The 14291-nt window shown below is 43.2% G+C and overlaps 1 protein-coding gene across 1 annotated transcript; it reads left to right on the top strand.

The window, feature by feature from the left end:
* The first annotated feature begins 487 nt into the window (after window positions 1-487).
* LOC124995690 (death-associated protein) lies at window positions 488-13895 on the top strand. Its single transcript, XM_047568281.1, has 4 exons — window positions 488-702; window positions 1832-1931; window positions 8905-8947; window positions 12057-13895. Exons 1-4 carry the CDS (start codon window positions 648-650, stop codon window positions 12174-12176), a joined length of 318 nt encoding a protein of 105 aa, XP_047424237.1. The 5' UTR covers window positions 488-647; the 3' UTR covers window positions 12177-13895.
* Window positions 13896-14291: the final 396 nt, after the last annotated feature.

The raw sequence follows: 14291 nt of genomic DNA, 5'->3' as shown, positions 1-14291 counted from the left end.
AAGAAAAAGAGATCAGGTGAGATGATTCAGACACACAGAAATGTAAAACCGGAAAATATTCCGATTGAGAAAACTTTATTCGTTCTCAGGGGGCAGTTTAAGGCACATGTGAGCAGCATTATGTGCAAGAACAAGACCCATTTAAGGAACAAAAAAATAAATAAAAATAAAAAAATAAAAAATGAAGAAAAAAAATAGAACAATTCACCATATACTGTATATGAAAAGCAGTGCCGTCAATTTTTGAAAACTTCCAAACCGTCCATAGAGGATGTAAAGGTGACTGTAATAAGAAAGTAAATATAGTACATGAAATCAAGAATTACGGGGATATCACTATTTTTATTTTATAGTGTCTTCCAAAAATCAGAAATGTCTTTATCAGGAAAAATATATGTAATAATGATAAAATAGTGTTTTTTTTGATTTTTGTTTTTTTGTGAAGATTAGTACGACTGACGTCACCGCGCTTCCTATGGTTTTTACGTGACGTCACCACGCACCGCTTCCAAACAATATTCAGGAAAAAGCCACGTTGACGATCCAGACTGAAGTGTACACCACAATTTGAGGCAGAAAGGCGAGGGAATTGGTTTTTGCCAGACCCTCTAGATCTCTATCCCAGCAGACTCCACTTCAGAGCAGCCATGTCATCGCCGCCGAAGGAAAAAGTCGAAACCAAAGGCGGACATCTCCCTGCAGGTAATGCTCCCTGTGCTGCTGGCTGTGTTGTTTTTTTTGAAAGCTTCTCGTGATACCAGGAGGCCTTTGTTTCTGCAGCGTCTTAGACCAGGAGAGAAATGACATGACGCTGATTCATTCTCGTGCAATCTTTGAACTGGCAGAAGCAAGTGAGCGCGTCGCATCGAGCCAGACCGCGCGTCGCAGGGCAGAATCTGTCATATTTCTCAGTTTAGCATATTTCCTTACTTCCTGATTGGCGTGAGAACTTGCAACATCATCAGACCTGGTGACACTGTAGCGATTAGTCATCGCAGTTCGTTGCAAGATGTGTTCAGTTACAATGTACACGTTAATGGCTGCTGGAAGGCGCTGACGTGGAGGTCAGAGGCTCCAGTCCCTTGACTGTAGGAGGGGAAAAAAACAGATTAGGTGTACGTGGACATGAGCAACACAGACACAGCAGGGCACTGGGCCACAGCAGCTGCAGGACTGATAGGACGGTGAGATAACGAATGCACCTCGCACCCAGCCTGGGATCAGTGCAGCGCATACAGCTGCAGTCGCAAACAAACATACAGGTGTGATAATGAAGGTGCAAGAGGCCCAGAAGCCTTGACATGATTTTTTCTGATTATTATTTTATTTTTTTTAAACCAACCCCTAGGCCACAGATGTCAGAGATACGAAAGTGGCACGACAGAGGGTCTAATCTGCGCCACAGCATGTATTTGAGCAGCGTGAAAATGACTGCGGTCTGCTGTTTGGTCTCCATGTTGTTATGTTCTGTCAATTTCTTTAATAGCAATGTGCCCTTATACTCCTCAAGAATTTTTTTAAGGTTTATTAAATGCGAACTCATTAATTACATGTTCTTTGCACTAAAACAAATGGTAATAATCTGGAGTTGTTGTTACTTATAGGTTATTGTGCTGTTATTTTACCCTTTAGGTTGACACAGCCTACCGCGCAACTCACATGTGTCATAACTAAATTTAACTAAATTATAAATTCACATTCTCCTAAAGTTAATTCATTAAGTTGAAGTCAATATTTTTTTTTGTTTTATTTTGATATCAATTTTAAATTCTTCTTTGGGTCATATGTGAGATTTTAACCACGGCACACGTATGTGTTCCTCCATGTGCAGTCAAAGCAGGAGGTATGAGGATAGTGCAGAAGCACCAGGCAGCCGCTGTCCCGGAGCCCCCGCAGAAAGACGACGATGAAGAGGAGTACGTCAGCGAGAGGTAACAAACGACAACAGACATTAACGTGGAAGGGTTTATGAATAAGGAGCCAAAACGTCCCTTCAAATGGTTTGTCAGGTCCATACCGAAGACAGCCAAGTAGGCACATTAGTGATGAACCGCAGATATGTGGACATGAAGTAGATAATATAATAAATAAATACACAATAATGCAACTAATATTAACAAAACAAAAAAAAGTTGGCATAAGCAGCCACCACACAAACTCCAAGAGCATGGAGTGCATTATTTATTCCGCAAACTACCATCCAGGTTTAACAGCATGACGGCAGAGGGAATAAAAGATTTGGACCGACAGTTCGTTTTAACAAGTGGCACTGAAGACGGTGGCCTGAGGGCATTAAGGTGAAACTGGACAGGATGTGGTCCGACAGGGGAAACTATTCCCCGTGCTTTTTTTTTCCCACCATCTGACTCTCCCAGGAAGGGACACAAATCTCCTTGGTGAGCGGCAATTATTTTGAAGCAGACTTTTACGATGTTGTTGAGGGAGTTCTTGTCTTTGACAGAGAGACCCCAAACCAACAAATGAAAGAAAATGTAAGGATGCTTTTAGTAAAAGATGCATAAAATATATATATCTTTAACTTTCTTAATAAGTGTACCCTCTGTTGGCCTCGCTTCACGATGCTCTGTGTGTTAACAGTTGGGTAGATACTTAACAGTTCCTAGATACTTGTATCCATCAACAATTTCGACATTGTCACCATGGATTATACTTCTGTTTCTATAATTCTTTTTTTTTTTTCTAAAATCAACAAGGAAATCATTAGATATCGACCGATATCCACACGCCTTTTTTAGTCATTAGCAACAGTCCTAACTTTTACTGTTGTTGTTAAGTAGGAGTTTGCTAGCTGACATTTTGTTTTTTGTTTTGTTTCCTCTCTCTGGCCAGCTGATATTTATTGTGGTTGACTTACAACCTGCACTGTTTCTGTTTTTGGTTAAATTGAGACTTGTAGCATTTGTTATCATTTTGTCATTTTTAATATGTAAATGGAGGGAGAAAAAGCAGTATCGGCTCCAAATATCGGCTCAGAAAAATCGGCAGCACACATTGGCCATCGGCCAATGCTGGGGGGGAAAAAATTGGCCCTAAAAAATCAATATCGGTCGGTCTCTAGAAATTATCATCACACCAGTCCACAATGTCATGGCGTCCATGGTCAGACACTGTCATGAACTGTTGCAGAACAATCACAATAAAAAACAAATGGCAAAAAGATGTATGAAAAGTGAAAGCAAAAAGGGGGCAAAGTGAAATGACCACAGAGAGGTTCAGAAAGTGATCACAAATTCACACAAATGTATAGAATAGACACAGTAAGTCTGTCTAGAGAGAGACAAAATGAGAGTAAAGACGTACTACATGGAGGTACGTACAGTAGCTCCACTATTGGAGACGTGGGGGGCCTTGTCATGTCCATACGTTCTTTTTAAATGTAAACACATAACGGTTAGATCGAGGACCCATTTGTGCAGCGTACAATTGTGGTGATTTGTAAGTTGGTAAGCGCAATCACGCACTGCAAATGGCCAACAGAGCTATTCCGCTGCTCTCACTTTACTATAAGGGTATGCTGTAGGCAGTTCTGCAGTACACGTTTTGTGTACTGTTGCCAGCTAATTCAGTAAACAACATAATTACTGCATAATTACAGCATTAGTTGAACAGCCCATTCAGCAGTGACTATTGTTTCTTATAATCAGCCTTGGTTCATATGTTTTACATCATGCCGCTTCTATTTCCGAGCGACAATTATTGTTCTGTTTGCACATTACCATGTTGGGCTTTTGTCGCTCAAACGCATTGTTTGCGCTGAGGTCACTCTGTTCTGCGATGGAGGTGGTGCAAGTCGTTGCTCATTTTCAATGTAATTTGGTGTGTCTGCCTCTACACCCACATGTCTTATCAATATTCATGAAGAGCCGTCAGCGTTATGCATATCGGTACAGGTGGCGCATTCACGCCACTTATCAGTTTGTGTGTGTGTGTGTGTGTGTGTGTGTGTTAATAAGACGCGATAAATGGGAAGTGACAAGAAGTACACAGCAGTGAGCAGGGTTCAAGAACAACTGTCAGATTTTCTGTACTTCTGCACCAGCAAACCTCATATGTGCACAATGAATTACACATTACATGTTCTTTGCCCACCATGATTGTTGTTTGAGTATTTTCCCGCAATTCAGAGCAAGAACAGTATCAGGACTGTCAGTAGAAATAAATCATTTCCCCTCGTTGTCCTATCCTTTGTGCCAAGATGAGAGGTGGTAACAGACAGAGCATTAAACTGAGAAGAGAGGTCAAGTAGATATCAGAAAACAACAGACATGCTTGGCTTCTTCTTGTCAATGATGAAGGCCTGCTAGAGAAAGAGAGAACACTCAAGATGGACCAAGGCTGTGGCGGGCGCAGCGCAGGGTGTGACTGGTATTCCTGTCCTTTCAAATATATACTTCCTCATTTTTTGACATTGTTTCAGAGGATATGTGGTCATACCGTGAACCACCTTGTGGTTGCAGCTGACAATTATTTTCATTGTTTGAGTCTCTGTTTTTTGATTAATGGCGGAAAACTGTGAAGAAATGCCAACAAGTGTGATGTTAGAAGTGCTTAAGAGTTCAAGGTGGTGTCTTAGGATGCCCAAACTTATCAGTAATATAAACCAGAGCAAAAAAGGCTTTTCCTTCAACATTATAGACCAAGACATCATTTAAGTTTCTTAGCCTATTGTTTCTGTTAAAGAATTCAACTGACAAACCATAAATTAATAAAACAAATTAAAATGTTAACTACATATATGTGCATATGCACTGGGAAAAGAGATGACAGAAATGACTTTGTTCACTATATACCAGAACTTTTAGTTCCTGGAACCTTTTTTTTTCCCAGGAACTGCAAGGTTCCTTGAGAGTGGTGGTTGTCTTAAGAGCTAGGAAAATTGGCCAGATTACTCTACTGACATATGAAAAGCGTTTTTATATACAACCTGCTGCACTCCAGGCCAGTAGGTGGCGTTAATGCAGAGGACTACCAAAAAGTATGAAGCGATGACTCTGCCACAACACAAAGCATTCGTGCTGCGATGCACTGCTTCGCAAACTGATTTATTGAATCACTGTTACTTAGTTACTAAATTGACCTTTGGATGATTGCGGTGCGGTGAGTACAGAAATATTCAATCATGCACGCCCCACCCTCAAATTTCTCCTTGTGCGGGAACTTTTGGTAACTCTCAAAAAGCCCCTTCTCAAAGTTACCAAAAAATCATTTAGATCTGTTGAATGCATTGGAAATGCAGGTACTTCCCAAGGTTCCTAGCACCTAGGGGAAGTCCTGTGGTGGAAACCTGGTCACAACAAGTTTCGCATGGTCAGGGTTTAATAGTTGCCTTAGTATTTCTGCCTTGTGATTTCTTCTGAATATTTTAAAGCCTACAGTTGAAGAAGAGGAATCATTACCCGAGTTGTGTAAATACATTAGACAAATGGTACACTTTTATCACACAGGAGACCAATTTTGCATCTACCGTCCGCTTGATATACCTCTCTTGGCCTCGCTGTGTAAATGCACGCTTACTTTCCCGCCTTGAAGTGTTTATCTTTGCCTAAAAATGACCTGTCAGCGTACCTTAAAAGAGAGGCCAAGTAACCGTAACACTCCATCAACCCGCACAGCGCGAGGAAAATCTCTCGCTCAACCGTGCTCTGTCCGTCCCCTCCCCGTGTCACGCTGATGGACGTCTAGCAGGTGGCTACTGGGTAAATTTCGCATTAGTAGCAGGCAGTGAAGCTTGGTAGTCAGGGGAACACCTGCCTTACCCAATCTAGCCGAGATGGACAGATGGGGCAAAGGGAGAGATGTATGGGTTGTTGCGGGGAGAAGGAGAGGATTATTATGATATGAGAAGCAAATGGTGTCATTGCAATATGAAGGTGTGATAGAGGAGAGGTGCGGGCTGATTAAGGAGAAATGCAGGAAAAAAAGGGCTTAAGTCAGAGCGTACTGGTGACGCATGAGGCTTTCTCCCCACTGTTTTCCCCAAACGCATCAGGATTAAATGTACAGGATGTTCAGGAAAAGTGGATTGTTAAATGAATAAAAATGTGTCATAGAAGTGAGAGCTGGAGGGGGATGGCAAATGAGCTAAATGTGTCACAAAAAAACTACATATATACATTACCTCTCCTACATAATGTTTAGGTGAGAGGTGGATATGTTCCAGAGACTTGGGTTTGTGCCACGCGTAAACTCAACTGAATCGCCACACACACACACTCGCGTATACCTACACTGTACGTAGGAACTGTGGTGAAATGTGCAGAAAGCCAACAGCTCGTGGTGAAAAACTTGAGAGCAGACAGAGAAAGAGGAGGAGGAGGAGGAGGGAAGACGGGCAACAGGCAACAGGCATCAGTTTCTATGGCAACCACCACCTCGCCCACGGCAACAAACTTCCTGTTCTGCTGAAGCGGAGAGGGATATGGGTGGGGCAGTGTAAGCAGTGGCTTTAGGTGTAAAGACGAAGGAAAAAAAAAAAGCACCGCATACTTGAATTAGTCGACATTCAACCAGTTGACTTGTTAGTTAAAATTTTCTTGATGCGTCTCCCTCATTCTTTTCCTCCTTAATTCCCCTCGCTTCTTTACCGTCTCCTGGCACAAGGCAACTCCCCTACAGGATTGCATGCAGCTCTCCACTGCCCCCTGTAGACTCCTCTCTGCATCCTGGAAACATAAAACCACAAGATATATTTTGGGTTGTCCCCATTTGCCCTTTTCTCTTTCCTATACACAAATGGAATAGATTAAAAAAAAAGGGCATGCAGCATGCTTTTATATCTAGATCAACAAATCAGGGCTTGTAGTTGTGCAATTTTGCTAATCCACGACTAAAAAGGCTTAAACTGAGTGTCTGTTGATCAAACCTGTCATTTGTGACTACACAGTATCTGTGCCAGGCAGGTGAAAAGCTTAACCTCTCATTCTGCCTTCTGTCTGACTTTAAACAAGTTTTTTTTTTTTTTTTTTTTTTACCTCCTCACTTCGGAGAGAGTAAAATGTCTCTGTGACGGGCCTTAAATCCCTCACTCCTACCTGCATGTCTCGACATTTCTTATCTGTCTGCCCTCTGTCTCTCTGCCCTTAATACCAAATCCCAGTAGCAAGAGTTTGATGTTCCTTCATGCCCTTTTCCCTTCATCCTTGCTTTCATATATTATACCTCCTCTTCTCTTCCGCTGTGTTTTCCTTTTTTTTTTCCTTTTTTTCTGTTGTTGTTGTCAAGATTTAGCCACAGATTGCACAATGCAGGCAGACATGTGACAACCCAGCATGACTTTCATAGCAGCCCACGCCGTCTCAGAATGTGAACGCACATCCAACCGATCCCCGCTCACCTCGGTCGCACCGTGTTGCGTCGCACTCGAGAAGAAATTAATGTTGGGATCAAGTTCTTATGAACGCACTTTCGGAGTTCCGCTTAGACTTGTGTTGATGAATAGTTGTACGTTGCTGCATATTTCAGTTAACCGTGAGAGCACTTTCTCGTACACAGTCGTATAAAATGAGTCGTCTTCCTTTCATTTTACCCCATTTCTTTCCTCCGCTGATTTCTTATTGATTTCTTACCCATTTGCCCAGCTGATGCCTTTAAAACTCCTAATTTCACAGCTAGCTATTTGCTTGAACACAAGGAACACTTGTGGTGCTAATATGCTGTATTTTAATTAATTGAATTGCAAATGGAGAATCCCTCAACCTTGCGTTTTGACAAGCGGCTAGCCAGGAATGCCGACACATCCTGGGATTAATTTAATAGCTAGGTGTAAATATACTCATTAAGGCGAGTAGCAGAAGGCTCCGCGCCAACGTTGATTGCCGAGGTCGAGGTTAGACAGATGCGTTGAAGATCAGCGACTGTTAATTGAGTGTGATTTTAAAAAAAAAAAAAAAAAAAAAAGTTGCGCGTGGATCCTAAAGTATTTAAAAGTAGGCGGCAGATGTTCCACGTGTTGTGAAATCCTGAAGTACTGAGAGTCTGCCTGCTGAGACTGCTGCCAAAGTGTTTTTGTCTTTTCAACATGTTTGGGCTCTTAATGAGGTGAGCTGTAAGTTGGACATGCGTGCCGCTGCAGCTAATGTCTTTGAGTGGAGTTTTGAAGGTGGACAACTGTAGTCTCTTGCCGTGGGGGGGTGGGGGGGTGACAACGCCGTAAAATTAGACGGCACTCGTTTGTCATGTCAAGGTCGATACTCGCCTCGGGTCCCGTATTCCTCCTCCTCCTCATCCTTCTCTCTGCCTCCCTCCATTCCTTCTGTGTGTGAGTGAGTGCTCGCCCCCCCCCCCCTCCTTCATCCTCCTCTGCGCTCCTCTAACAGTGTGTTATTATACAGGTATTTCACTCCCTGCTCTCTCTGCCCTCTCCCTACCCCCACTTCCACACCTCCTCCGTCTGTCCTGACCTGCCATTACCCCTCGCCTCCCTCCAGCTTTTCCTTCTCTTCTCCACCTTCTTTCTGAATCTTCCTTCATCATGCCTCTCTTTAACTCTCATTTTCTCTCATAGCTTTGGATCTCTCTCGCCTTCCTCCTCCTTCTCCTCTCGTGCTTTTCATCCTGAAGCTGTGAGCCCCAGTGTTTGGCCAGAATGAATGGGAGCTATTTAAGCTCCTGGCAGGTCCATCCGGACTCTGTGTGCGTGTGTGTGTGTGTGTGTGCGCGTGCGCGCTGCCAGGAAGAGTAAGACTGTGGGTGTTATGTGTTTTGACAACTTGGGATGTTCGTATTTTGGCACAGTGTCACTTTTGTGGGTTCCCGCAGCCAAGTAGGCAAATCTGTATAAATGTTGGCATGAACTATATGCACAAAGCTGACCCGCGCAGTGCGCGCACACTCCAAACTGTAATGAATTCATTTTACTCAGTCGGTTCTGTCTTTCTCTTTCAGTCCTCCAAAGGCGCCCGTGATTGTGTCTGGAGTGATTACAAAGGTAAGACGCTCACACACTATCTCAGACACGCACACCAACAGACACCACCGGTTGTGTTGAAATTATTAGCATTATAATGTGGTTTATATCTGGGACAGGAGCTCTGCTGGGAGTGGCGGTTTTCCCAAAGAACAAGAGAGAATATCTGTGCCGAATGAGAGGGAGGAAAAAAAAGGAGATTAAATGGAGTGGAAGAGTTTAGGATCGATGATCGTTTCATGATTTATTCATTAAGAAATCCAGTAACACCGCCTCGTGATACCGATGAGCCGCGGCAATACACGGCCACATCGCGCTCAATCAAAAATGACCACAAATTCCTGTTCACAGCTCTGGCGAAGGCTTTGAATCTTCACAGTAGCTCGTATTAGCTTACAAGTGTTGCTTGAGCTGTGTCAGTTACGTGTGTTTGTACTTTAACAGCCTTGACCTGCCACGTTGTGAAGTGGGTCAAACTCTGCGAATAGAGGGTTTTGTTTCATTATGACTGTATTTGTGTGTGAAATGTGCCCTTGACTCCATAGGTGACTTCACTTCTATTTTTTTTTTTATTTTATTTTTTTTATTTGTGTGTGTGTGAGATTCAGACGAGGCATATTGTTTGCGGAAGATTGCAGTGATATCAGAAGGTGGCAGGCTTCCCATTTATCCCCAGATCCTCCCCTAGCCTTGCAATTCGCCCCCCATCACTGCCATCAAACCCAAGAGGCTAGCAGTGCACAAAGCTTTACAAAAAAAAGCTTTTTATGGGCTAAGTGAGATGCTTTTTTTTTTTTTAATAAGATATCTCCTGGCTGTGTACTTCCTTGTTTTCTATTGATGGCAGAATGTTTATTAGTATTATTAGAATGTTATTTTCTTATAAAAGATAACTCTAAGGTAGCAAAGCTGAGCATCTAAAAGCAAAACTCGCTGAAGTAGAAATGTAAAAGAAAAGAATAACTGGGGCTGTGTCCTCTTATCCAGAGTAGTTATTCGATTCAGACTTACGCCCCCCTCTGAATTTTAGTTATCCTGAGGTAAAGCATGTCATAACTCAATATCGCATTATTTTTCCAGATATCAAAATAGTTTTTACGTTTTCAGGTTGTCTGTCTGTGATGCTATTTTGTGTCCAAAAGGTCAACTTTGCTGGGACATCACAATGTTCGGCGATAACACTTGTTTCGCCCCCTCATCTCAAGTCATTTTTTTTTTTTGTTTTTTTTTTTACAATTATTCTGAATCCGTTTTTTGGACGTTGCTAGTTAGGTTGTGTAAACATATGTTGGAAGCGCATCTGTCCTTCCTTCTGCTAGAACGCGTGGTAAACAGGAGGTAGGGAAGCATGCCAGTCATCCTTCCTTCTGCTCACATCGCGGTAACACAGTTAATTTGTTGTGTTGCCTACCACGGCTCCACATCAGTAGGACGGAGGGAGACAGTGGGGAGAGAAGCTTTGAGCGTCTTGGAACAGAGGAGAAGGGCAATTGGGGGTCGATTCCGTGTCCCCCTCGCTGTCAGCCGTGGCGGAATTGGCTTTAAATGAAAGAAACGCATGCACACACAACGCGCAAACAGATACACATTGCTGGAAAGCTGGCGCACAGCCGCACATACAGCACAAAACATACAGAGAGGATTAGGGTCAAGCGAGGAGGGGGTGGGCGAGTAAAGTTCAGCAAGAGGCTCAGGGAGACGGGCAGGAGTGTGGGTCTTTGTGGAGCGTTGATTAAAGTGGTTATGTAACTTCATTCGTGTGGACCGTCCTACGAAGCGGGAATGTCACCCAACCACGCGATAGGTTATTACATTTATGATGGAGTGGCAACATCCACATGCGGCGGCGTCCGGACAGAAGGCGTCAGCAAAACTTAAATAGTGAAATCCAGGATTTCAGAGGAAAGAATTAAAAAAGGTTCAGTAATCCACTTAGTCATGCCTACATCGATGTTTAAGTTGTGCTTTCCGCGCTTTCTTAGAGCACTTGGTTCCTCCGTTTTCATCGATCTCACCACCCACACTCAACCCATGCAGCCGCACTCTATGTTAAACCTTACGTTCACACACACACAAATGCTGGATAAATAAATGAGCACTTTATTTACCCTGAAAAGTTCGGCTAGACACAAAAAAGAAACCAGAAAAAGAATACAATTAAGATAAAAACAAGAATGAAGATAATATGAAAAGCAAGGAATGATTGTGGGAAGTCGAAGATCATTTGAGAGCAATCAAATTCCCGCTTTGATCAGATTTGGAGCCGTTTCTGTTTATGGACATTTTTCTTGGAAGGATAGATTGCGGTTGCAGCGGAGCAGTTGAGCAGAGCCAGATGAGTGCTCCATACTGTCCCCTTCCTGCACTTTGGGGATTTCCTCATTGTTATTGTGATTATGAGAGAAGTGTTTGCCTGATTGCAGGCATAGCCACAGAACTACAAAACATATAATTAAAAGCACTGATGATGTTTCACAGACTAAGAAATGTCGCTGAATATCGCTGTACGAGGCTTTCATTTTAGTTTGTGTAGCTATAAGTAGGAGTGTAGGAGCATAGAAGTGAGGCGCAGTCATTAGACTTTGAACTTAAAATACCGTCGGTGGTTTTACTCGTTGCAACCTCGAGATTTTCTCTGCCAAAAATAACATAAAATAAAGCAAGTGGGGACAAATGGGTTTCTCATGGTGCGGTTCAAGGAATTCCAAACATTTTGCTTTCAGATGTTTTCATGCTTCCTTGTGCAGTTTGACCTGCAGGAGTACCAGCTGTTCCGTGTGAAGTGTTTCTGCTTTCAGTGTGTTTTTGTGATGGTTATTGTGTGTTTAAAACCAAAAATGAGGGCATGTCAAGTTCACCATCGAAGCAGTTTTTATGCTCTCTTTCGCTTTAACAGTTGTGACACATCAGAGAATGGACATGGACCTTCTGAGGGTGTTTCCCAGCAGAGCATTGAATGGTCACAAGATGGTCAATGTCATTTACTTCTCCTGTCAGTGGTCATAATGTTATGCCTGATAGGTGTATATGGAGTGATGCGTCTTTTTGGCATCTGTTTCATCTTGCTTTGACAGGAAAACTGTGCATTCCTTTGGCCTTAAACGCTGTTGACGGTCTGTGTTCTGTTTAGGGCGATAAGGACTTCACCCCAGCTGCTGCACAGGTGGCCCACCAGAAACCTCAGCCTGGTATCCCCAAGCTTCCCCCCACTCAGCACATCAACCAGCACATCCATCAGCCCCGCAAGTGAGCTGAGCGGCATTGCTACAACGGCTACGCAAACTCCACCAGCCGACCTTCCTAATGGAACACGCAGGATGAAGACGGATCCCCAACAGGCGCAGATCTCCTCCAAACGATCCTTTTTGCTCGACTGTTGCGCTACGTGTCAGAGAAATCTGACAGCAACAGGCACCCAATTGAAAATAGAGCCACCGTAGAAGGCCCCCTCTTTACACCGCTGCTGCATCACTTCTGCACTTTCAGGTCCTCTCCTAAGGAGGAGGGTTTGTCTTGCAGTTATATAGTCTTAAGGTGATATAAAGAGCAGAGAGTCTTCTAAGATGGTTCTATTTGAAGGATAAAATGTTAGCAGAGAAAGTAATCCAGATCTGAGTCTGTTGGGGCGACTTGCAACACAACCAGCCAATCACAGCACCCTATCAATCAAGCCGACTAACCAACCAGTCACCTCACAGTGATGAGCCCAGGCTCCAGCCTTCTACCTGTAGTCTACGCAGACCAAAACAACCAATCAAGAAATCATGAGGTGGACACCAGTTTAACCTCACCACAAGCCAATAAGAGAGAACGGGTTTCACATAAGTGTGTATCAGAGCTGCAGGTGCAGCATAAAAATAGCCAACTGCATGACTGAATTAATCACCCATTATCCCGAGTGCTGAGGTTATCAGCAACTTTGACAAGCATTCCATTTGACCCCATCTCCTTCACACAGGGTTTGGTCGGCCTTCAGCCTTCACCCCAGATGAGAAAGTTTCCGCCTTCTAAATATTATAGATTACTCGCTTCCCTGTTGTGATAGCCGTCATTACCCATGTAGCGACTTGATGCATGCAGCTGGTGTCACGATCGCATGCAGAGGCTAATATAGCTTTTGGGCTTTAGCGGAAATCTATTTAGCTTTTGCCACAGCTTCCTCCAGTGTCAGTGTTCTTACCTTTTCTTTGACAGTTGTACTGCTCTCCGCCGTCCCCGGCAACGTTAACTCATCCCTAATGTAAAATCGACCGGTTTCACAGGACCAGCAGTGCCTCATTGGTTAGATTTTAAGATTTTTAGCCTTATTCGACTCAAACGGATCCTTGTTTTATCTGCTACACAGCGGTGCGGCCGAACACACAATGAAACCTAAAGAAATCCACTCACTGCAAAGCATCTGCAGGATGCTTTGTGTCTGCATTACGGTTGGCTCGATCATCACGGGAGAGTTAATTACGGGGCGAGCAAAGCATTGCAGAGAGGCAGCTTAGGAAGCAGCGAGGCACTTGAAGTGAAGGTAAAAATGCAGCTATTTTACATTCCACACCAATGTAAGCGTACAAGGGAAATGCAAAGATTTATTTGTATCGTAACGGTAAATAATCCCCTTCCTCTCCCCACAAAAAAAAAAAAAATCCGACCAGATTGGCTACCCCCCTTGAAGTGATACATATCAACACACGCAAACACAAACACCACCCTCATCCTTAATCACCCGTCCCCTTACACTTAAGTGTTATTTGTTGCAACACTAATGTTCAGGTTTCTGGGAAAAAAAATAAAGAAATAATTTAACCTTGCCAAGAAGGAATGATTTCCTATGTTAATTTAAGTTTGAAAGAGTTTTATTTTTGTTTCGTCTTTCTCAGTTCTTTTTTTGAGTAAATTGTAAAAACGAATCTGTAGTCATTTAGTGGACATGGGTTATTAGGTGTGGTTGTGATAGTAAATAAAGATATAGCCTATATCTTGAACAACGTCTCGTCTTTATTTGAAATGGATGTGTGAATGGGTGGAGGAAAGCTTTGCTCCAGAGAAGCGCATTAGTCACTTTACACAAACTCAAATTTAAAAAATCATCTCAATGTTAGAGAAGGTGAATAATAAAAGTTTAAACTGGTCTTATTTGACGGACTGAGGCCTCTCTCTCTCTCTCTCTCTCACCTAGAGCTTCTGAGCATCCCATGGTAAATTAGTGCACTGCACTGAGGGATTAGGGCTCAGGTGGTGTTTTGAAATGAAACTGAAGCATCTCTCCAAGAGCTGTCCACTGTTTTCCCCCTCAGCACACAGACATGCACAGTGTGCGCCAGGTGTTAGTGCATGTAATCCATCTTTACACGAGCATCTGCAACCAGGTGTT

The sequence above is a fragment of the Mugil cephalus genome, chromosome 18 (assembly GCF_022458985.1).
Source record: "Mugil cephalus isolate CIBA_MC_2020 chromosome 18, CIBA_Mcephalus_1.1, whole genome shotgun sequence".
Taxonomy (NCBI): domain Eukaryota; kingdom Metazoa; phylum Chordata; class Actinopteri; order Mugiliformes; family Mugilidae; genus Mugil; species Mugil cephalus.
The sequence above is the reverse complement of the archived record's forward strand: the minus strand, read 5'-3'. Positions and strand labels throughout refer to the sequence as shown.

Bases quoted from the DNA above. Each gene is read 5' to 3' on its own strand.
- LOC124995690 (XM_047568281.1), top strand. From the start codon at position 648: ATGTCATCGCCGCCGAAGGAAAAAGTCGAAACCAAAGGCGGACATCTC. The intron at 703-1,831 runs GTAATGCTCCCT...CTCCATGTGCAG, and splicing joins AGGCGGACATCTCCCTGCAG to TCAAAGCAGGAGGTATGAGG. The intron at 8,948-12,056 runs GTAAGACGCTCA...TGTTCTGTTTAG, and splicing joins TGTCTGGAGTGATTACAAAG to GGCGATAAGGACTTCACCCC.